This window comes from Canis lupus, chromosome 6, assembly GCF_011100685.1.
Source record: "Canis lupus familiaris isolate Mischka breed German Shepherd chromosome 6, alternate assembly UU_Cfam_GSD_1.0, whole genome shotgun sequence".
Lineage (NCBI taxonomy): Eukaryota > Metazoa > Chordata > Mammalia > Carnivora > Canidae > Canis > Canis lupus.
The window spans coordinates 24,883,679-24,908,236 of NC_049227.1; the positions used below are offsets into that span (position 1 = coordinate 24,883,679).

Here is a 24,558-nt window from a genome sequence, read left to right on the forward strand (position 1 = left end):
CACCTCCCAACTTCTGTGTGTCCTGGAATCTTCACTTCCTATGTATCTACTACATTACCAGAGTAACCATCCTAAATACCTCTTCTTTGAAAAAACATTTCCTGGTTCACACATTGCCTTCCTTACCACCGCCAGGCTGTAATCAACTACTCCCTCTTTATGCCCATTCACATGCCACATGCAAAACTTTGGAGACTAACTTTTTTACCTATCTCTTCCTTAGACTGTAATGCCCTCCAGGACAGACACCATGTCTTATTCATCTGTGACACTTCTGTTCCTAGTGCATAGCCTGAAATATTGTAGTGTCCAGTGATTATTTGTGCCCCTTAGCCTGTCTCTGTGTAGAGTTGATATGGTCCTTATCAGTCTCCTTGACTTTCTGAAGAGGATGTCAATCCAACTTCCACCTCAGCAGACTATCTGGACTTCATGGTTATGGTCCAATTATATCTCTGCTCCTAAACCTTCATAGAATTTTCTTTTTTTTTAAATTCTATATTGCTGAAATGCTGAATTGCCTTGAGTATAGAAATGAACCAAAGATAAATTCATTGCTGAATTTAGCGTGGGAATGACATTGAAGATGATATTCACAGTAAGATAGAGGAGAAAACTTTCTCTTTAGCCTAAATATCTAGACAACTGGTATGTATTTTTTTAATAATAAATGTATTTTTTATTGGTGTTCAATTTGCCAACATACAGAATAACACCCAGTGCTCATCCCGTCAAGTGCCCCCCTCAGTGCCCGTCACCCAGTCACCCCCACCCCCTGCCCTCCTCCCCTTCCACCACCCCTAGTTCGTTTCCCAGAGTTAGGAGTCTTCATGTTCTGTCTCCCTTTCTGATATTTCCTACCCATTTCTTCTCCCTTCCCTTCTATTCCCTTTCACTATTATTTATATTCCCCAAATGAATGAGACCATATAATGTTTGTCCTTCTCCGATTGACTTATTTCACTCAGCATAATACCCTCCAGTTCCATCCACGTTGAAGCAAATGGTGGGTATTTGTCATTTCTAATGGCTGAATAATATTCCATTGTATACATAAACCACATCTTCTTTATCCATTCATCTTTCTATGGAAACCGAGGCTCCTTCCACAGTACTGGTATGTATTTGTTTTGTGGACACTACATGTTATCAATCATGCTTCCTTCTTTTAGCCAAATGGAGGAAAGCTCTAGCAAATTTCTGGCACACTTCTAGCAAATGGAAAGGTCTTTGTGGCATGTGTTTTATGTCCTCATCTTACTCTAGTTTTGATCATGCTTTTCTACCCTAACTTTGTATTTATCTTCATTTCCTCAGCTTCTTTTTTAAAGAAAAATATTTTATTCCATATTTCAATAACCACAATTATTTCCTGATGGGAGTATCTACCTTTTTTTTTTTTTTTTGGAATATCTACCTTTTAGGCAATGCACAACTTCCTCAAATCTTGGCATCAATCATTTTGGCAATAGCCACCATCATTTCCCTTTCCACAATGATTTTAATACAATTTAAAAAAATATTTTATTTATTTATTCATGAGAGACACAGAGAGAGAGTGAGGCAGAGACACAGGCAGAGGGAGAAGCAGGGTCCATGCAGGGAGCCTGATGTGGGACTCGATCCCAGGTTTCCAGGATCACGCCCTGGGCTGAAGGCGGAGCTAAACCGCTGAACCACCCAGACTGCCCTTCATACAGTTTTTTAAAAAAGAGATTGAGGGCAGCCTGGGTGGCTCAGCGGTTTAGCGCTGTCTTTGGCCCAGGACATGATCCTGGAGACCTGGGGTCGAGTCCCACATCAGGCTCCCTGCATGCTTCTCCCTCTGTCTCTCCGTTTCTCATGAATAAATAAATAAAATCTATTAAAAAAAAAAAGAGATTGAATCCACTCTTTATTCCCCTGAGTAAAATTTTAATAATAATTTTTACTTTAAAATAGTTTTAATTTACAGAAAATTTGCAAATGCAAGGCAGTACAGAGAGTTCCAGGGGGAATATTTTTTCCCATGGTTAGATTGGGGTTACTGGTGTTGTGGAAGAAGGTCACAACAGTGAAGTGTCATTCTCATTGCACCTTATCAAGGGTGCATGCTATTTTTTTTTTAAGATTTTATTTATTTACTCATGAGAGACACAGAAAGAGAGGCAGAAACATAGGCAGAAGGAGAAGCAGGCTCCATGCAGGGAGCCTGACGCAGGACTCGATCCCGGGACTCCAGGACCATGCCCTGGGCCAAAGGCAAGTGCTAAACCACTGAGCCACCCAGGGATCCCCAAGGGTGCATGCTATTAACTTCACTTACCACTGATAATGTTAACCTTGATCACCTGGCTGAGGTAGTGTTTTCCAGGTTTCTACATATGAGCACTGTCATGATAGTCTTATAGTTGAGGAGATAGGCTATTCCCAGAAATTGGTTGCTATACAACCAATTGTTATACAAGCAGGATCTGGGGATGTGAGACAGTACTCAATATTCTCTCCCAAGGATGTCATGAAAAACACAGGGAAATACAAATCAAAACCACCTCACACCAGTGAGAATGGGGAAAATTAACAAGGCAGGAAACCACAAATGTTGGAGAAGATGTGGAAAAAGGCTAACACTCCTGCACTGTTGGTGGGAATGTGAACTGGTACAGCCACTCTGGAAAACTGTGTGGAGGTTCCTCAAAGAGTTAAAAATAGATCTGCCCTACGACCCAACAATTGCACTGCTGGGGATTTACCCCAAAGATACAGATGCAATGAAATGCCGGGATACCTGCACCCCGATGTTTCTAGCAGCAATGTTCACTATAGCCAAACTGTGGAAGGAGCCTCGGTGTCCATCGAAAGATGAATGGATAAAGAAGATGTGGTTTATGTATACAATGGAATATTACTCAGCCATTAGAAATGACAAATACCCACCATTTGCTTCGAAGTGGATGGAACCGGAGGGTATTATGCTGAGTGAAATAAGTCAATCGGAGAAGGACAAACATTATATGGTCTCATTCATTTGGGGAATATAAATAATAGTGAAAGGGAATAGAAGGGAAGGGAGAAGAAATGGGTAGGAAATATCAGAAAGGGAGACAGAACATGAAGACTCCTAACTCTGGGAAACGAACTAGGGGTGGTGGAAGGGGAGGAGGGCGGGGGGTGGGGGTGACTGGGTGACGGGCACTGAGGGGGGCACTTGACGGGATGAGCACTGGGTGTTATTCTGTATGTTGGCAAATTGAACACCAATAAAAAATACATTTATTATTAAAAAAAATTATGAACAACAACAACAAAAAGATGTGGTCTATGTATACAATGGAATATTACTCAGCCATTAGAAACGACAAATACCCACCATTTGCTTCGACATGGATGGAACTGGAGGGTATTATGCTGAGTGAAATGCGGGGGGGGTGGGGGGTGACTGGGTGACGGGCACTGAGGGGGGCACTTGACGGGATGAGCACTGGGTGTTATGTCATATGTTGGCAAATTGAACACCAATAAAAAATAAATTTATATAAAAAAAGAAAAACAACCACTAATTCTCGGACAATAAACTCCTGAATTCCACTTTGCAGATATTTTCTCTCTCCTTAGTGCTTTCATCCAAAATTTGAGGCACAGTCATCCAGCCATAGTACTTGGGATTCTCCCCTCCACAAGGGGGTATTTTATGCTTTCTTACTTGGTTACACAAGTGTCCTACCAGGGCCTTTAACTTAAGCTAGGAAGGCAAGATAACAACCCACCACAGTTAAATTGCCACTAGCTGTCTAATGGTTCCTTTAGAAAGGCTAAAATTTCTTCCAGTGATGACAATCGCCAGGGACCTTGTTATGCAAAAGACCTCAGGGACTCTATGGACACACAGTTTGGACCATTAGCTGTGCCTTTAGGGAACGTACTTCATCCAGGGCAAGTGAGATGGTAATTATAATCCAGGATAGGTTTTAAGGGGGAAATTGCAAATTATATCAGAATAGATAATCTACACTTAACCCTTTTGGTAAACTGCTTGGAACAGAGGCTGGGAATGTTGAATCACTCCTTACGGTTGTAGAAGCACAACAATCCACACGTTAGGAGTCTAAAAATCCTCAGAGATCTGTTTTGCATGGAAACTGTTCACATGGTAATAACAGCTATCCTTTATATGTTTACAGCACTTTATAATTTTCCTGGGATCTCATATGCTATTATTTCAGGTAATCCTCACAAAAATCCCATGAAGTAGGCTCTACTAGTACTACTTTATAAATGAGGAAACCAAAACTCTGAGTTGCCTCAGGCCATGTATTTTAATGCTTGATTCTTTTTCTTTGTTATTGTCATCAATTGTCAGCACAATGAGTTGGTGCTCTTATAACCTGTAATGATGACTAATGAATTTTTTGACTAATAAATTTTTAATGTAAGATTATAAACTGAAATATATAATTATATATATTTATACACACACACACATACACACCCTTATGATTATTTAGGACACATTTATTCCTCAAATATTTACTCATTAATATATTTTGTACCAGACTCTGTGCAGGGTCTTGGGCATACACAACTTACAGATTCACACAGCTCCTAATTATTAGAATAAAAGAAATGAATTGGGATTGTTATTGCCTTTGTCACCCTTGGATGAGATGGCACATACATTAAACCATAGCTGATCTTGAGCTGCAGTATTTTCTATGCAAAGATACCAGTTAAAGTAAAAAATGGTGTTACCATTTACTTTAAACTCTGGAGCCTTCTGGCCTGAGTGGATAATTGCCCTAGGGAGAGTAATTTCTTCAGGGGTTCCTAAGGGGATGAAAGGAACCTTAGATGCCAGATGTAATGATCAAAATATTGACTCCGTTTCTTTCTCTTTTTTTTTTTTTTTTTTTTTTCGTTTCTTTCTCTAGTCCAGAGGGCTGGGCACCAGGTGCAGCCAGAAGAAGAAAGAGCTATTGTTTCCTATGAAGGGAAATGAAAACCAGTATTTAAGAGTTAAGCCAAATTAATGACCTGCATTTCAGGGCCTCAGACAGTGTAGGTTACATTATTACACATATTGCTTCACACTTTACCCTAAATGTTGAAGCAATAGGGAGATTTTTGGCTTGCTGTTTTTCCCCTTTATTCAGATGGATGCTCAGATCATGAGAAATAAGAAGAGAATACCAGCACAATTAAGTAAGTGCCTTTGGAGCCATGCCATTATTCCCCCTTACCCCATTGGAATATAAGCTTCATGAAAGAAGGGATTTGGGGCTGTTCTGTTCACTATTCTATCTCTAGCACTTGTATAATGCTTGGCACACAGTAGCTTTCCCAGTATTTGTTGACTGAATTCATATATTTCTACCACAGAAACATTAATGTGGGTAGGCTCTTTTTTGGGAGACTTTTTTTTTCTGGGGGGGGGGGAGACTTTCTTTTTGTCCTTGCTTGGCTCACATACACATTTTCCTTCCAAGAGAGTGTTTGTGGTCTGAATGTGGCTGTTTTTTGATCTTCCATTTACCAACTGCTTTGTCAGTTTGAATAACTGATTATACTGAAAACATATTTGAAGAATGTTTTCCACTAATGGACTTGGAGTTTTTAATTTTCTTTTTTTTAAATAATTTTATTTATTTATTTATGATAGTCACACACACACAGAGAGAGAGAGAGAGAGAGAGAGGCAGAGACATAGGCAGAGGGAGAAGCAGGCTCCATGCACCGGGAACCCGATGTGGGCCCGGGTCTCCAGAATCACGCCCTAGGCCAAAGGCAAACGCTAAACCGCTGCGCCACCCAGGGATCCCGAGTTTTTAATTTTCAATATACTTATTAGCAACATGCACATACATACACATATACACACATGTATACACACATACATATGCTCTTTGTAGGCATGTATCTTACATAAGAAGAACAAATGAATTGTCCTCCCTAGTAAAACTAGTAATTTATCCTCTCTAGTAAAACTCAGAGAGGATCGAGTTGAGACCAAAACTATGCTATGCTGTATATCAAATAATCACCCAGATCTCAGTGGTGTATAGAACAAAGGTTTGCTAATTTTTTGCTCTTGCTACTTGCCTATCATGGGTCTTTTGTGACCTGGCTGATGGAACAACCATTATTTGAAGGGTTGCCAGTAGGTGTGGAAAACGAGCAATTATTTGTTCTAGTTAAGAAATGATAGACATCATTCCCATTCATTGGCCAGAACTTGTCACTTGGCCAGAGTGCATATTCTCTCATTACTTGGGGGGTGGGTAGCTGGATAATGACTAACATAGTTGTCCTTTTACCAGAATATGTTAGATTCATTCTATTTCTGGAAGTCTTTCATAATATAATTCAAGAGAACTTTCCTAGAGGAGCAGTACTCTAATTAAAAAAAGAAGACTGATCATTTTGTAACCTTAGCAAACTGGAATTCACATACAGAAGAGTGGTAACAATCATAGACTTTTTGGAATCAGAGAGAACTGAGTTCAGATTTCAGCTCTGCCACTTAGTGGCTGTGTGGTGTTATGTAAAACACTAAATCTCTCCAAATTAGTATTATCATCTCAAAAATACTTAATAGATATGATGAAATTATTCTGAAGATAAAATGAAATTCTGTACAGAAGTGCTGAGCACACAATGTCTGACACATCTTCAGATTCAGTACATGTTAGCTAGCTTGAAAGATGGAATGTCTTGATACTTTTTATTAAAGATTTTATTTATTTATCTATTTGAAATAGAGAGTGAGAGGGAGCATGAGCAGGGGAGGGATGGCAGAGAGAGAGAGAGAGGCAAGCTCCCCACTGAGCAGGGAGTCCAATGAGGGGCTCAATCCCAGGACCCTGGAGCATGACCTGAGTCCAAGGCAGATGCTTAACCATCTGAACCAGCCAGGGGCACCCCTGGAATGTCTTGATATTTTATGACTTGGTGCCTCTTGGGCTAAGTTTTCTTGGCAGACAATGCTTTTATGTTCTCAAGAGGTCAGGCAATTAAGATTGCTCACATTTCTCTGTGGAGAATGTTCTTTGAAATGATTCTCCAGCTTTCTGTTTAAATATCACTAATTTTCTTTGTTCACCCACACTGTTTGACACATATTATCCTTATTTCAGACTCTCTGAAAGTCTTAATATTTTAAAGTCTGAACTTTGGATATCTATCAGAATCTCCAGGGTGTTTTTTTCAAAGCACCTATGTCTGAGTTCCACCTCAGACCAATTAAATCGGTTTCTTTGAGAGAGTGGACCCAGTCATTTATGTTTTTAGAAAGGATCTCTAGTGAGTCTAATGAGCAGAGAGGATTGAGAACCACTGCTCCTCATATCCTTGCTCTTGCCCACCTCTCCAGCCTCACCTACTACCACTTTTCTCTCCCTTGCCCACCATGCTCCAGCCGTCCGTTTTGTTCACTGAACGTATAAAGTTGTTCTACTCAGGGCCTTTGCATTCACTGTTCCCTTAACTTGGAATGCAGCAACTCAAATTTTCATATAACCAATTCTTGTTCATCAGGGATCAACTCACATGTCACATTTTCAGAGTGTCACATGCCTTTATTTTCCTTCCTGGAATTTGAGCTTTTGCTAATTTTTTAAAAAGATTTTATTTATTAATTCATGAAAGACACAGAGAAAGAGGCATAGGGAGAAGCAGACTCCATGCTTCTCCCTATGCCCGACGTGGGACTTGATCCCAGGTCTCCAGGGTCACACCCTGGACCAAAGGCGGCTCTAAACTGCTGAGCCACCCAGGCTGCCTGAGCTATTGCTAATTTATTTGCTTGTTCAATGCCTATTTCCTCACTATTATATGAGATCTACAAAGGTAGAGCCTTTATCTAATTTATTCACTATTATATACTCAGGGCTTAGAACAGTATTTGTTCTACGGTACTTACCTAAAGATTTGTTGAATAAATTATTATTGTCTGCCATTCACTGACATCATTGTATGACATCATTTTAACAATCATTTCTTATGATATATTCACAAAAACAGTCATTTCCTTATAAGCAAGACTTGCAGCTTCTGTATGTCTCATGTCTCTTTACACAATTCATATTGTTTAACAATTTGTTATAGGGAGAAAGGAGAAGAACCACTGGATAAATAACCATTGTTACTGTGATCATCATACACTATGGCCTTTGCCCTATCTAGTTTCCCTTTGCCTCTACTTCTTTTCTCTTATGGGTTACCATTATTCTGAAGGTTTCTTGGGCTGGAAAGCATTGAGGTTTCTTCTCCTTAAACTCCTCTCTCTGGTGATAATTAAGAAGAAGAAAATGTATGGGATTTGAAGTCGGAGATTTGAGTTTGAATTCTGTCTCAGCAGCTCATCAGGGAAAACCACTTAACCTCCTTGAGCCTATTAATGAAGTCAGGACACTAATAGCTCATATCTTAAAAAAAAAAAAAAACAAAACCCTGTAAAAATAAATTGAGAGGGGTACCTGGTTGGCTCAGCGGGTTAAGTGTCTTTTTTTGGCTCATGATCTCAGGGTTCTGGGATTGAGCCCAGTGTTGGGCTCCCTGCTTAGCAGGGAATCTGCTTCTCCCTTTTCCTCTGCCCCTCCCCCTGCTCCTGCTCTCTCTCTCTCTCAAATAAATAGATAAGATCTAGGGGCGCCTGGGTGGTTCAGATGGTTAAGCATCTGCCTTTGGCTCAGGTCATGATCTCCGAGTCCTGGGATGGAGCCCCATGTCAGGCTTCCTGCTGAGTGTGGGGAGTCTACTTCTCCCTCTCCCTCTGCTTCTCCTCCCTGCTTATGCGTGTGTTCTCTTTCTCTCTCAAATGAATAAATAAAATCTTAAAAAAATAGATAAAATCTTTTTAAAAATGAGAAGCTGTAGGTAAAATTACCTTGTATTTTGTGGCAATTGAGCAAATACATTTAAAAAGTATTTACCACTCAAATGCCACTTAGATTTGCCATTTTCTTTCTGTTCTTCTTGCTATTGTATAAGAATGGGAGAAGGGACCTCCTTCTCAGTCTCCCTACGTCCATCCTTCCCTCCTCTGGGCCATAAACATACTCTAGCCAAGCCTCTTACTGGGGCAACCATGTTCATTGTATTTCTGCCCTTCTTGGGAAACTGGTAGCTCCTTTGCCTGCCATTACCAGACTCCTCTGTTTCTCAATTCCCTTAAAGTGTCATTCTTGCTTCCTCATGGTTCCCAGTATATGATCACTGCACTGACTTAGAAATGACTGAGGCTTTTTGAGACAAATCACCTGAATAAATGAATGGTTGGGATTCTGATGAAATAATGAAATAATGTCACTGCTTTTATACAGGTAGTTCTGTAAGAATCTCCCTCTTAGTCAAGCAAGTGCAGATACTCTTTGCCTTCTACTTCATCTCACTCAGGCTCAACTTTCTTATCTCTAAAATAAGGCTAATCACAATGCACATAGGAGTTGTGCAGAGTGAGTAACAAAATATACCTGAAACCTTTGTGAAAACATCCTTATAGTTTCAGAGCCTGGTAGTCACCTCCTTCTTTCCCTTTGTACCTGCCACATTACCTAGGTGGTTATAGATACCTGTTTACTAAAGAGAACATTCAGCTGTCTTAGATCTTGCCCTTTGCTTCTGAGGGTGGAAATTGTGTTTCGAGTGAGGAGTAAGTTTGTCCACTCTTAGCCTGGCCATTTAGAAGTTATCTAACCTTATATAGCCTTAGTTATAACTTATTATAACTTAGAAGTTAAGGTATAAGCTGTCCAAGGCCACACTACTAAATTAGTATCACACTGGTGAAGTCTTCAGTCTTCTGAAGCTAAATTCTGATCTCTTCTACTGAACCATCCTACTCTTCTAAAATATTGTATAAAATGTATGCATTTTATTTTCATGTTTTAGGAAGCTGTTCATGCTCTCTCATTGCACAGTTTTCTCTTGGATTAGTTGGTGTTGAAGGAAGTAGAGGTAGAAGACACCATAGAGTTCCAGATCCTTTAGCTTACAGAAGAGAAGGAAATAATAATCTATTTACCTCGAGAGGTTGTGAAATCAAAGGAAAAAGTCACCTGCTCCCACATTTCAATTGCAGTTAAGAGTTACTGACTTTCCTGAGACAGACATTTCTAGGCAGATCAGACTTTCTCTGTATTGATATACAAGTTGAAGGAAGTCTTTATTGTAAGATTAAGCCCCAATTCCTTCCATTGTAGCAGCCTGGCCAAAGCGTTCAGTTGTTGGTGGGGTCAATCCCAAGGTTCCATCTGGCATCATAGTGGCAGGTCCTGGAGGAGCTGGGGTACCAGCTGGCACTGGAGCAGGGGGCATGGCACCTCTATTGTTTATGCCCATAGCACCTCCCATAGCCATCTGCCCCATCCGTATCTCCTGTTCTCTCGCATCAGGGAATGTTCCCTTGAATCATTCCTGCTGTCGCCGCATCATTTCTTCCTGTTGCCGCCGCATCTCTTCCTCTCGGCGCCTGCGCTCCTCCTCTTGCCTGAGCTCCAGTTGCTTTCGTTTTTGCACTTCTTGGTTATGCAGCTCTTCCATCTTCCTAAGTTCTTCTTGACTCCTCATCAAATCCTGTCTCATTAGCATGACCTGGTGCTCATGGCGAGCAGCCTCCATCTCCATCTCCAGCTTCTCACGAGCTTCCTTGATGTTGCCGTCCACTTGGTCCTGCTGCTGCTTCTCCATCTCAATCAGTGCCTTCCAGCGCATGGCATACTCATACTCAAAGGAGCCAGGCTGTGCAAATCTGGGTGGCTGCTCTCGCTCCTTGTGAAATTGCTGATTCTTTATAACCAGTTTCTCTGGAAGTCCCTCTTCATCATCCAACTGGTCCATGGGCTCCACAGTCACAGGCTGAGGAAATGTGGTTAGCAGGAAAGAGCCTTCACTGCACCTGTCCAGAGCTTTCCGAGCAGCTGGCTTCCCTGAGAATTCAACAATGCCTTTTCCTGAGGGCCTTCCTCGATCATCCACGATGACTACAGCCCTCTCCACCTGGCCAAACACGGAAAAGCTTCCTCCAGCAGTTCATTGGAAACATACTGAGGAAGGTTTCGGACTTTAAGGGATGTACTATGGCAGGCAAAACGCACACGCAGCTGCTTTCCACGAAGTGGCATGTTGTCCAATTCTACTTTGGCAATCTCCGCTAAGGTTCGTGTTTCCAAGAGGATAAAGCCAAAGCCCTTATCCTTATGAATGAAGACTTCACCTGGTTTCCCGTATTTCTCAAATAGTTTCTTCATCTCCTCTTCAGTGATATCAGGAGGAAGATTGCCCACAAAGAGCCGGCTACATTGGGTGAAGGTCTTCTCTCCTGGTTTCCTAAAATTCTTCAGGTCAATAGTCAAGCCTTCATTTTGGCTGCTGGCTTGTTGCCCATTTGCAGGTATTGGTGGCGGTGGTGGCTGCTACTGTTGCTGCTGGTGGTGCTGCTGGTGGTGATGCTGATGATGCTTCCTTGGAGTATGGTTTTGCTTCTCAAGTTAAAGGTTTAATTGCTCTGCATTTTTGCACCCTGCTACCTACTATTCTTTCCTCAGAGTAACGGCGACGCTACACGGCCTCTACCGTCCCCTAAATGCGCAAATCTTGATTGAATTTTGGATTTAGAAAAGCTAACAAAAATTTTTAAAAATATTTATTTATTCATGAGACATACAGAGAGAGAGAGGCAGAGACACAGGCAGAGGAAAAAGCAGGCTCCCATCAGGGAGCCTGATGCAGGACTTAGTCCCAGGACCCTGGGATCACAACCTGAGCCAAGGCAGACACTTAACTACTGAGCCACCCAGGTGCCCCGATAAGCTAACACATTTTGAGTAGAAAGAGAAAAATACAAATATGGACTAGATATTAGATAATATTAAAGAATTATTATTATTTAAATATTTTATTTATTTATTTGAGAGAGAGAATAAGAGAGAAAGCCCAAGTTGGGGGGAGGGAGAAAGCAGACTCTCTGCTGAGCAGAGATCCCCAGTGACGGGCGTGATCCCAGGACCCTGAGATAATGACCTGAGCCAAAGCCAGATGATTAACTGACTGAGCCACTCAGTTACCCCCTAAAGAATTATTTTTAATTTTATTTGTAATGTAATGACACTGATGATTAAAGAGTCCTTATTCTTAGGGGTGATGTGCTGAAATATTTAAGGAGAAAGTGTCTCATCAGAAATGTACAAATCACAAATGACTCATCACAAATGTACAAGTACAAAGTAAATGAGCCAAGGTGTTGATATTAAGTTAATATAGGTGGAAGGTATGCAGGTTTATTGTGTATTTTAGCCTTTTTTTAGATTTGATTTTACAAAATTAAAAGTTGAGACAAAAGTACTAGGAAAGTCATAGGGTATAATTATGACATCATTATTAATAGTAACAATGAAAATTCTTTAGGGGCACCTGGGTGGCTGAGCAACTTGCCTTTGGCTCAGGTCATGATCCCAGGGTCCTGGGATTGAGTCCTGCATCAGGCTCACCCTAGGAAGCCTGCTTCTCTCTCTGCCTATGTCTCTACCTCTCTCTGTGTGTCTCTCATGAATAAATAAATTAACTTAAAAATAGTAACAATGAAAGTTCTTTAAAAATAGGGGAAATTTCCCTTACCATGTGTGGACAGTAGGCAGAGGCAGGTTGGTTGAATTTTATACAGATTGCAGTATTTCCTTCTCCCCCTAGAGGCAGGATATTTGAGATTTCATTTACAATCTAAAATTGGATAAATATTAAGGAAATTTTTCCTATAAACAATTTGTGCTGCTCTGAAAACACCACAAGATGTAAACTCAAGGCTTATTACTCCCATTCATGGTTTCAGGAAACTGCTTGGTTGGTGTACCTAGAGCCTGAATAGTCTAAGAGGCCTCGTGGTGCAGTGGTCAGTGAGAGGGTGCCACAGTTGGAAGGACCTGGGTTTGAATCTTCATTCTGTGCCATTTTCAGACCTTAAGACCTGGTTGTAAAAGTGCCTACTACATAGCTTTGTTTGGAGGATGAAATGAGGATGAGATATGCCTGCTAGTCCAAAGCATAAGAAATCGAGGGCTTCCAGGGAAAGCCTTTCAAACCAGGATACCTAATTATCCATCCAATGTATTACAAAAGAATGTAAAGAAAGCTTTACAGCAGAGATTTGGCAGTTTTTGGCAGTGTGGGAGGTAGTGGTGTATTTTCCTAGTAAGGATTAGAGGGCATGTTAGGAGTAAATAGAACTAGAATAGAAATGGAATGAAAACAGAGTTTTTTTTGTTTATTTGTTTGCTTTTAAGCTGAGTGGCTTCATTATTGACCTAAACAAAGGCATGACCATGAAGCAATGTGACAGAAGTTAAAAAGTACGCTGAGTCTTGGCTCTCTCATGTTTTGGTTACATTTTAGAATAAATGGTTAGAGACACAACCAATTCCAAGTTATTACCTTGGAAAGCTGTCTTCATACTTATTCTAGATTTATTATCCTTGTAGTGTATTTTGGAATTTTTTTTTGTAGGAACCACCAGCCCTAATGGCCAGAAAGTCTTCCTTCACAAGTAGTAAATCTTCATCCCTTGAAAGCAAACTTTTATTTTTGGAGGAAAAAAAAGGAGGCAAATCTAATAAATTAGATGAATAGAGAATATATTTTTTAAATAAGATTCTATTGTAAGTGGAATTATTTTCTGTTTCATTTTTTGTTTTGTTTTTTTGTTTTGTTTTGTTTTGTTTTGTTTTTTTTTAAAAAGACACATTTATTCAGCGTCATGATCAGACTATTACATTTAGCAATCAACAGCATGGGTGCAAAAAAAAAAATCTACATTAAAACCCTTTGTTGGAATGCTTTACACTTTCCACAGAACAGAAACTAAAATAACCTGTTATACAATTAGTCACAAATACAGTCCTCGAGTTTTTTGCCCATACACATGAGTATTGTCTAAAACATGTCTTCTTTGTAGCAGCTAGGCCCTGCCACCACTGTGCTTGGCTGAGTTCACAAATCTGTTGTAACCTGTAGCTTCCCTGTCACTTCTCTGGCTCTCCTCTCCTGCTAAGCTTTGTTTCCTGGCAGTAATTAAAACCTTCTGCCACTGCCATAGCTGCTGCTGCTGCTGGAACCGCCATAGCCACCTTGGTTTCGTGGTTTGGCAAAGTATTGGCCTCCACCACCATAGGGGCCAGAGCTTCTGCCTCCAAAATTTCCTCCTTTCATGGGTCCAAAATTTGAGGATTGATTGTTGTAATTGCCAAAATCGTTATAGCTTCCGCCACCTCCAAAGTTGCTTCCGTCATTACCAAATCCGTTATAGCCATCCCCACTGCCACCATATCCACCACCACCTCGACTGCCACCGAAGCCACCTCGACCACTGAAGTTCCCTCCACGACCAAAGTTGTCATTCCCACCAAAACCACCTCCACGACCACCACCAAAGTTTCCAGAACCACTTCGGCCTCTTTGGCTGGACGAAGCACTAGCCATCTCTTGCTTCGATAGGGCTTTCCTTACTTCCCAGTTGTGGCCATTCACAGGATGGGATTTTTGAATGACAATCTTGTCTACAGAGTCGTGGTCATCAAAGGTCACAAAAGCGAAACCTCTCTTTTTGCCACTGCCTCGGTCAGTCATGATCTCAATCACTTCGATTTTCCCATACTGTTCAAAATAATCTCTTAGATGATGTTCTTCAGTGTCTTCTTTAATGCCACCGACAAAAATCTTTTTCACAGTTAAGTGGGCACCGGGTCTTTGAGAATCTTCTCGGGAGACAGCCCTCTGGTTCCACGACTCTTCCGTCCACCTTGTGCGGCCGGGCGTTCGTGGCCGCGTCCACCTCCTCCACGGGGGCCTACGTGACCAACCCAAAGCCTCTGGAGCGCTTGGTGTTGGGGTCTCTCATTACCACACAGTCCGTAAGCGTCCCCCATTGCTCAAAATGGCTCCTCAGACTCTCATCGGTCGTTTCGAAGCTCAAACCTCCGATGAAGAGCTTCCGCAGCTGCTCGGGCTCTTTGGGAGACTCTGACTTAGACATGACGGCGGTGGGAGGGGAGACTTTAACGATGCTTACTCGGCGGCGTCCAGGGGCAGAAAGGAGTAATCTAACGAACGTATCTGTCTGTTTCATTTTTGGATTGTTCATTGCTAATATATAGAAATAGATTGTATATAGATTTTGGTGAATTGATTTATTAGTTCTAAAGGTGTGTGTGTGGGGGGGTGGGTTCTATATACAAGATCATGTCATCTGTGCATAGACATAGTTTTCCTCCTTCCTTTCTAATTTGGATGCTTTTGATGTATTTTTTTCACTAAATTACTAGATAAAACCTCTGTGTTAAATAAAAATGGCAAGAGCAAACATCTTTCTGAGTGCTGATCTTAGGGGGAAACTTTCAGTCTTCCATTATGAAGTGTGATGTCAGCCGTGGGTTTTTGGTAGATGCCTTTTATCAGGTTGGGGACGTTCCCTTATATTCCAAGGTTGTTAATGGTTTTTCCCATCAAGTGTTGGATTTTATCAAATGCTTCTTCTGTGTCTACTGAGATAATCATGTGATTTTTTTTCTCCCTTTATTCTACTAGAAGGTATATTATTGTGATTAATTTTCATATGTTGAACCAACCTTGTATTGGCAGAATAATTTCATTTGGTCACAGTGTACAATCCACTTACATGTTGCTGGTTAGGTTTGCTAGTATTTTGTTGAGACTTCTGACATCTTTTTATACAGTTTGTCGTTTTCTTCTCTTGTGATGTCTTTGGTTGTTGGTATCAGGTTAATCTTGCCTCAGACGATGACTTCATTCTATGGCTTTATTTTGAGGCCAGTCCTCAAAAATCCTTGTCTCAGGTGTTCTGGAAGAGTTTGTGAAAGTCTGATGTTAATTCTTCTTTAAACAGTGGGTAGAATTTGCCAGAGAAGCCTTCTAGGCTTGGGCTTTTCTTTGTGGTAGGTTTTCTGATTTCCAGTATATCTCTTTATTGGATGTCAGTCTCAGATTTTTAATTACATCTTGAGTCTCTGTTGGAAGTTGTGTTTTACTAAGAATTTGTCTATTTCATCTAGGTTACCTAACTTTTTGATACAGTTTTGATACATGGTTGTTCATGGTATTTCCCTATAATCTGTTTTGTTTCTCTATGTGGTCAGTAATGACCTGCATTTTATTCCTGACTCTAATAATTTGAGTCATCCTATTTAAAATTTAGTCAACTTTGTTAATCTTTTCAGGAAATAACTTTTGTTCAGTTGATTTTTTTTCTTTTATTCTCCTCTCCCCTGCTTTTTTTTTTTTTTGAAGGTTTTACTCATTTATTCATGAGAGAGTCACAGAGAGAGAGAGAGAGAGAGGCAGAGACATAGGCAGAGAGAGAAGCAGGCTCCCTGTAGGGAGTCCAATGCAGGACTCGATCCCAGGACTCGATTCCAGGATCACGCCCTGGGCTGAAGGCAGACACTCAACTGCTGAGCCACCCAGATGTCCCTTTTTTCTCCCTTTGTACTCTAGTTGATATTCCTTATTTTTTTCATTTTCTATTACATTTATTTCCTACTGTGAATTTTATAATTTCCTTCCTTATGCTTGCTTTGGGTTTAGTTTGTTCTTTTCTCCCCATTTTTTAAAAAATGAAAGTTTAGGCTATTGATATGAGATCTTTCATGGTTTTTTGAATGGAGGCATTTACAACCATGATTTTCTCTCTCAGCACTGCTTTCGTGTTGTACCATAAGTTTTGGCATATTGTATTTTGTTTTCATTCATCTCAAGGTATTTTCAAATTTCTCTTGTAATTTCTTCTTCAACCCATTGACCATTTAGTAGTGTGTGTTCATGATGATTTTCCATATTTGTAAATTTTTCAAATTTCTTTATGCTGTGGATTTCTAGTTTTATTCCATTGTGATTAGAGAATATGCTTTTTATTATTTCAATCTTTTCAAATTTATTGAGAGTTGCTTCCTAGCCTAACATATGGTCTGTCTTGGAGAGTGGTTTTTTTTTTTTTTTTTTTTTTTTTTTGTGCACTTGTGGAAAATGCGTGTTCTGCTGTTGTGGGATAGAGTGTTCTATAGGTCTCTTCATTCTAGTTGATAAAATAAATTGTCAACTTTTCATATGTTTTATGTCAACATAGTTTATCTATTTCCTTGTTTATCTTTTGTCTAGGAATTCTATTGATGATTAAAAGTGGGACATAGAAATCTCCAATGGGGGAATATATTTTTGAATACAAAAATAAGCTTTAAAGGAACGAGGCTGCTTTTTTTGGTGACCCTTTCCTAAAGAATTATCCTAAAATATTTTTAAGCAGAGACAATACTGTTAAAACAAAGCTATAGTCCCTCAGGATGGCTTATTTGCAGTGGAAGTGTAAATGTTGACCTACCTTCTTATAGAATTCTTTCCTGATTCTCTAGGCGAAAGGAGTTTCTTTTCCTTCTGAACTCCTTAGCAATTTATCTAGGACTTTCCTGATTGCATTAAATTGCTCTTTCATTGATCTCATCTCCCTTAGGCGTGTTTCAGCCTCTCTGAGGGTAAGAATATTGTTTCATTCACCTTTATAACACCAGCATCTAGGTCAGTGATTTTCATTCTCTAGACTTTTGATGACATTTCTGAATAAATGTTAAGAAGAAACATATCAGGGGTGCCTGGGTGGCTCAGTCAGTTATGTGCCCAACTCAATTTTGACTCAAGTCATGATCTCAGGGTTGTGAGATTGAGCTCTGTGTTGGGGCATGGAGCCTGCTTAAGATTCTCTCTCTCCTTCTTCATCTGCCCCCTCCCCTATGACTCATACTCTCTCACTTGCTCTCTCTCTCTCTCTCTAAAAAAACCTCCCAAACAACATATCATTGCTATTTGCCCAAATAGTGGTTTAAAAAATGTATTATTTTACGGGGCACCTGGGTGCCTCAGTCAGTTAAACGTCTGCCATCAGCTCAGCACATGAGATTGAGCTTCAAGTCACACTCCCTACTCAGTGGAGGGTCTGCCTCTCTCTCTGCCCCTCCCTTCCACTCGTTCATGTGTGCTCTCTCGCTCTCTCTCAAATAAATAAATAAAATATTTTTAAAATGTATTATTTTACATGTGGTTAAGACTATGAACTATGGAGCTGGGGTTAAGATGGCAGCATGGAAGGGTCCTGAACTTACCTCCTCACACAGCTACAATAATTCTATAGCTACAAATGGAACAATATATGTTCCATACAATGTATGTTCCATACATCGTTCCTCTGAAAAGAACCTGAAAACTAGCTGAACAGTGTCTTCACAACAAAGGATAAAAGAATCACATGGAGATAGGTCAGATAAGCAGGGACATGGTCTCACAAGAAACTCTACCATGGATGTGGTGAGCTACAGTCAGGAGGATCTCAATACAGAGGATGTCCCTGAAGAATGAGGGGTTTATGAACCACATCAGGTACCCCAAATCTTGGAATATATTCTAGAAAGAAGAGCCTCTGAAGCATCTGGCTTTATAAAAAGTAGGGCTTACTCCCTGAAGAACCAGAGGGCTTTAGGAAAAGAAAATCTGCTCTAAATGAGCTCACATACAGATGCACACTCATTTGGGACTCTATGGTCTTGGACAGGGCTGCACAGAGCAGAAAGCCTGAGGGCGTGGGGAGAGACATAGAAAGAGACTGTCAGGGAGAGAGACACTGAGAGAGTGGTGGGGGGATGGGGCAAATTCTAGAAAGTGGGAGGAAGAAAGAGAAGGAGATGGGGTAGGGAGAAGAAGAGGTAAGGAGGAATTACAAGGAGGAATGGAGGCTCCTGGTCCAGGGGTGTAGAGGGGGAACCATGGACGAGGATGGAGGGGTCTATGAAGGGGATCTGAGTGTTGGGACCAGTGGAGGCAGGAATTCTGGGCATCAGATTCCCTGAGCCCACTGCCCCCACCTTCCTGGGGCTGAGCTTTGCAGAGGTCATTTCACTTGGGAAGATGGGAGCACCTCCTTTGCATGGATTTGTGGGGCCCAGCCTCAGGATCTGTCATAGAGAGAGATGGCTTGGCTGGAGCAGAGCGCCCTCTCTGCCTCCAGCTGAGGGGCCAGGACCTTGAGCATTGCCGGGATTCCCAGGACGGCCAGCAGAGGGCGCGCGCGCGCCACCCCCAGGGAGGGGCAGGGTCTCTGCGTGCGCAGCCACGGCCAGCAGAGGGCGCGCATCGGCTGCGCTGACCCAGGGCGCCTCAGGGCGGGAAGGGCCTGTGCAGCCACAGGAGGATCCAGCCCAGTGCGCTGCAGGTGCCTCAGGACAGAGAGCCAGAGCTGCGTTTCCAGCAGGTTCTGCCGCCCGCGCCGGGGAGACCCTGGGGCCTTTGCAGCTACTTGGCGTCTCCTGAGGGACGAGCGGGACAGAGGCTGCCTTGCCGGGCCGAGTGCTGAGGAGGGGCCTCTGGGGGGCTTCCCCCGGGACACGCTGGTCAGTGAGTGAGCAGCACAATCCCTTGTGTTTTCTGGGCTGTTCCCGTCGTTTGGTCCTCATTTTCCCTGAGGGTGTTTGAACAAGAAGTATTTTACTCAGGGATCCGTGGATTGGGGGGCCCCTCGACGCCACGTCAGAGATGCTGTGGTTGGTTTATTACAGATGCAGGCTTGTTTCTGGGGAGAAATCCTGACCCCAAATCAGAGGAACTGGAGCCACACTCAGCGGCGACGTAAATACAGGAACTGCTGACTCTCAGCTCCTCCGAGAATGGGGAGCTGGGGTCCCACTTTCTGTGTCCTCCTGGAACCGGAGCCTGAGGTGAAAGCACAAACTGCTGTCCACTTAAACATGCTTGTATTACTTTTTCATTGTTTGTTTTTTTCAATGTTGTAGTACTCGGAACAACTGAAAACCTGACAGGTACCTGGTGTCATAAACCTTGCATTATTTAACAGTTAAATATTTACACCTGAAAGAGAATTTGTTATAATTACCCTTTTGTGTCTTCATCATACACTCATCAATAATATCTTTAAAATGTAATCTTCACCTTATCTCCTCTTTCTTTTTTTAAAAAAGATTTTATTTAATTATTTGAGAAACAGAGTGAGCATGAGAAGGGGGGAGGGTCAGAGGGACAGGAGGGCAGCCTCCCTGCTGAGCAAGGACACCCCTCAAGGGTCTCCATTCCAAGACCCCGAGATCATGACCTGAGGCAGGTGCTTAACCGACTGAGCCACCCTAGGTGCCCCAGGTTATCTCCTTTCCAATTGAGATTTGCCATGTTTTATAATTTCTCATGGACTCTTGACAGTCTTTAATAGTTTTAAATTGGTTGCAGTTTACAAAAAGTTCATTCCCAGAATCTTGCTGTGACTCCTTCTGTGCAAGAGTACTTATAAATTTGTAGGAGATTGTACTAAGCATGATTTGTGAATCCCTGTTTGAAGAAAAAGCAGCATTTTAAAATATATTAGAATTCATGCTTATGTCCACTGATTCATGCACTGCCAACTTTTAAAAACTTTTCCTTGGTTGCTTATTTCTAATTCAGATATATTCATATATCTTCCTGAGTTTACATTCATCAGTGTACTTTCTAGATTCCTTTCTGTCACTTGTAAGAAAGAAGACAGACCTTATGATGAGCATGCAGCTTTGTATAACTTCAGGACTTGTTGTTGTAGCTCTTTATTAACTTTTTCACACCCATTCAAAAATATCACCCCACTTGGACAAGTTATAAACCATGTAATGTATTGCATCAATATGATTTCATTTCATGACAGTGTATTTCATTTGATATTTTATGTATATATCTAAAACATGAAACATGTTTTAAAACATGAAAATATCTCCAAAGTTCATTGATTTTGAAAAAAAGCATATATCCTAAGTATGAATTCTTTTAGATTTTAGTTATTTACTTACTTGAGAGAGAGCATGAGAATGAGAGAGCACTAGCAGGGGAAATAGCAGAGGGAGAAGCAGATTCCCCACTGAGCAGGGAGCCCTGGACATGGGATTTGATACCCATACCCTAGGATCATGACCTGAGGTGAAGGGAGATGCTTAACTGACTGAGCCACCCGACACACCCACACCCTAAGTATGAAATTTTAAAGGTTAGCATATTTGAATTCAGAAATGGAGATTATTTGCCTTTTAAGGATATTTGCTGAGAAAGATGCACGTGGACATAATCATTTTGGGGGATGAAATAATGTTTTCTATTCTTTTTTTTAATTTTTTAAAATTTATTTATGATAGTCACATACACAGAGAGAGAGAGAGGCAAAGACATAGGCAGAGGGAGAAGCAGGCTCCATGCACCAGGAGCCCGACGTGGGATTCGATCCGGGGTCTCCAGGATCCTGCCCTGGGCCAAAGGCAGGCGCTAAACCACTGCGCCACTCAGGGATCCCCAATGTTTTCTATTCTTTTACAAACATGCTACAGTTGCTCCATTATTATATATCTGGATATTAGCAATTATTTTTTCTTTTCAAATTTTTATTTAAATTCTACTTAGTTTGGGGCAGCCCCGGTGGCTCAGCGGTTTAGCGCCACCTACAGCTCAGGGTGTGATCCTGGAGACCCAAGATAGAGTCCCACGTCAGGCTCCCTGCATGGAGCCTGCTTCTCCCTCTGCCTGTGTCTCTGCCTCTCTCTCTCCTCTCTGTGTATTCTCATGAATAAATAAATAAAATCTTAAAAAAAATTCTACTTAGTTTACATGCAGTGTGTGGATATGACCACACTTATGACAGTATCTTGTTTTTCCAATTTATCTTTATTTATTTATTTATTTTTAAAGATTTTATTTATTGATTCACGAGAGACAGAGAGAGAGAGAGAGGCAGAGACACAGGCAGAGGGAGAAGCAGGCTCCATGCAGGGAGCCCGATGTGGGACTCGATCCCAGGACGCCCTGGGCTGAAGGCAGGTGCTAAACTGCCAAGCCACCCGAGCTGCCCTCCAATTTATTAATTTCATGAACTAAACATCACTTTTTCTTCTCCATAAGAAAATCAAGAAGCCTATCATTTGTTCTTATGACACAGTTCTTTCTTTTTAAAGGTTTTATTTATTTATTTATTTATTTATTTATTTATTTATTTATTTATTTATTTAAAATATTTTATTTATTTATTCATGAGAAACAGAGAGAGAGAGGCAGAGACTTAGGCAGAGGGAGAAGCAGGCTCCAGGCAGGGAGCCTGATGTGAGACTCGATCTCGGGATTCCGGGATCACTCCCTGAGCGGAAGGCAGACAGATGCGTAACCACTGAGTCACCCAGGCATCCCTACATCTGTTTTACCATCAATAACCAAGGGGAAGCATTTTTCTTTGAATATTCACAATAGTGTTTCGGGTCTAACATAATTTTGTAGTAGTATGACAAATTCTTTTTGAATTTTATTACATAAATGAGACCAGATCTCATCTATTAATACCTATATGATTAGGTGTATAGACATTATAATAGTCTGTAATACTCTAAATTCAGAATCTGGGGCAGCCCAGGTAGCTCAGCGGTTTAGTGCTGCTTTCAGCTGAGGGTGTGGTCCTGGACACCTGGGATCAAATACCACGTCAGGGTCCCTGCATGGAGCCTGCTTCTCCCTCTGCCTGTGTCTATTCCTCTCTCTCTCTCTGTGTCTCTCATGAATAAATAAATAAAATCTTTAAAAAAAATAAAATAAATTCAGAATCTTTCTCATGTTTGGGCTTTCAATATTTCCTTGTGATCCTCTAAGATGTAAATGGTTTATTGCACAAAGCTTAACATCTAAATCATTCCCAAAATATTCTTTCATTTTTAAATCTTTTTCTCACTTGCTGCAAAGTGTACTGCAATAAATTATGAGTTTGAGTAATTTTTGAACCCCTTTGTTTTAAAGAACATCATGATGAAATATTATATCTTCATTGTAACCAATTCTGTTTCCATTCTGTAATATCAATGAGCCAAAGATGGCCCCTGTGTATCGGTAGGCTGGTACCATTAGCTCACAAGTTTGCTGCTGGTGCCAAACTCAGAATTAGTGTTTACACATCAAATTTTTAAAAACATACTCCTGAAGAGTAGATTTTTTTAGGCATTAACTGCCTGCCTTATATTCACATCCTGTGAAACATTTCCTAATCATAAGTAAGATCAATCAATCAATCAATCAAGATCAACTCTTCAGCTCTAAAAGACCCTAAACTACTGCTGGCCTTCTAAGTCTCTGATCCAGAGAATCCCCAACCAGGCTACAGAAAGACATCACTCAGACACATAAGCAGCCCCAGTATTAGAAAAATTCAATGTCCCCAGTATTGGAAAAATTAATACGGTGATGGACTTCCCCTCTTGGAAACCTGTCAGTGGCCCAAAGAAAGTGGTTGTTGCATGTTATTGCCACTCCATGGTCACATCTTTTTCCTTTACCTTGAAACTCATTGAACTTACTATACATTCTGTCAGTCTTTGAATGTCTTTTTAAATTTGTGAATTTGCTTGTTCTATTATTGCTAAAAATGATGAATGGGAAGAAGATAAAAACAAGATTCCCTAGAACAAGTGAGCCAGCCACAATGAATCACCTGGCCATTTGTACATTTTTAAAAAAGATTTTAAAAAAATTAGTTATGAGAGAGAGAGAAAGAGAGAGAGAGAGAGAGAGAGAGAGAGAGGCAGAGACACAGGCAGAAGGAGAAGCAGGCTCCGTGCAGGGAGCCCGACGTGGGACTCAATCCCGGGTCTCCAGGATCACACCCCAGGCCGAAGGTGGCACCAAACCACTGGGCCACCAGGGCTGCCCCATTTGTACATTTTTTTTAACAGGTTCAGCCATGGTGTGAAATATCACATGCTGTAAATCCAAATATTTCCCATTATCTAAGATGACCGGCCTTATACAGAGCTAATCAATGACACTCCTTCATGATGACAAAACTACGTGTTTACATAATGTTATATATGTGTTATTGTCTTAACATAAAATATGTGGTACAGATCTCTGTGATTTATATATTATGGTGTATTCAGTTTTCTCTGACATGCATGTTATTATTTAAATAAAACAATTGTAGAACAATAATGGTCAATTATTAGTAATCCTAGTAGAACTAATTATGCAATTATGTGTTAGAAAAAATAAAATAGTTATTGTTAATACACTTTTAATTCAAAATAGGCTTAGATTTACCGAAAAAATGAGCATTTTTTTTTGGTAAATCAAGCAATATTTTCTATGCAGAAAGTATTTGCATTATTTAGATACGTAGGTCTTAAAGAGGCGATACATAACTTCCCACTCTTTGAGATGTGTGTATAGTGATTTCTCCAGAGGAAACGTACCTGAAAGGACCACCTGGATGGTTCAGTGGTTGAGCATCTGCCTTTGGCTCAGGTTGTGATCCCAGGGTCCAGGGGTCGAGCCCTGCATCAGACTCCCCACAGTGAGTCTGATTCTCCTTCTGCCTGTCTCTTCCTCTCTCTCCGTGTCTCTCATGAATAAATAAGTAAAAAATCTTAAAAAAAAAGAAAGGAAACATACCTTATATCTTTTGGACAGAGAAGAAATCTGGCAACACAGCCTTGGCCAGGTGATCAAAGATAAACATCATCTTGAGAGTAAATATACTTGATG

At 40.9% G+C, this 24,558-nt stretch overlaps 2 protein-coding genes and 1 long non-coding RNA gene across 3 annotated transcripts in view; 1 reads left to right on the top strand and 2 right to left on the bottom strand.

The window, feature by feature from the left end:
* LOC479821 (acyl-coenzyme A synthetase ACSM4, mitochondrial) overlaps positions 1-24,329 on the bottom strand; it is a 55,276-nt gene extending 30,947 nt beyond the window's left edge. Inside the window, exon 1 of the mRNA XM_038540168.1 lies at positions 24,267-24,329. The gene's annotated coding sequence lies outside the window, so the exon portion shown is untranslated. The remainder of the gene's footprint in view (positions 1-24,266) is intronic.
* On the bottom strand, positions 10,150-16,064 carry LOC608914 (non-POU domain-containing octamer-binding protein-like). Its single transcript, XM_038541719.1, is given in 4 exon segments — positions 10,150-10,982; positions 10,985-11,387; positions 14,864-14,982; positions 16,037-16,064. Coding segments are annotated over 4 exon segments (1,383 nt in total).
* Positions 19,146-19,958, top strand: LOC111096285. The gene is made up of 2 exons (XR_005360844.1): positions 19,146-19,409; positions 19,575-19,958. It is a non-coding gene; the product is annotated as an uncharacterized LOC111096285 (long non-coding RNA).
* Positions 24,330-24,558: the final 229 nt, after the last annotated feature.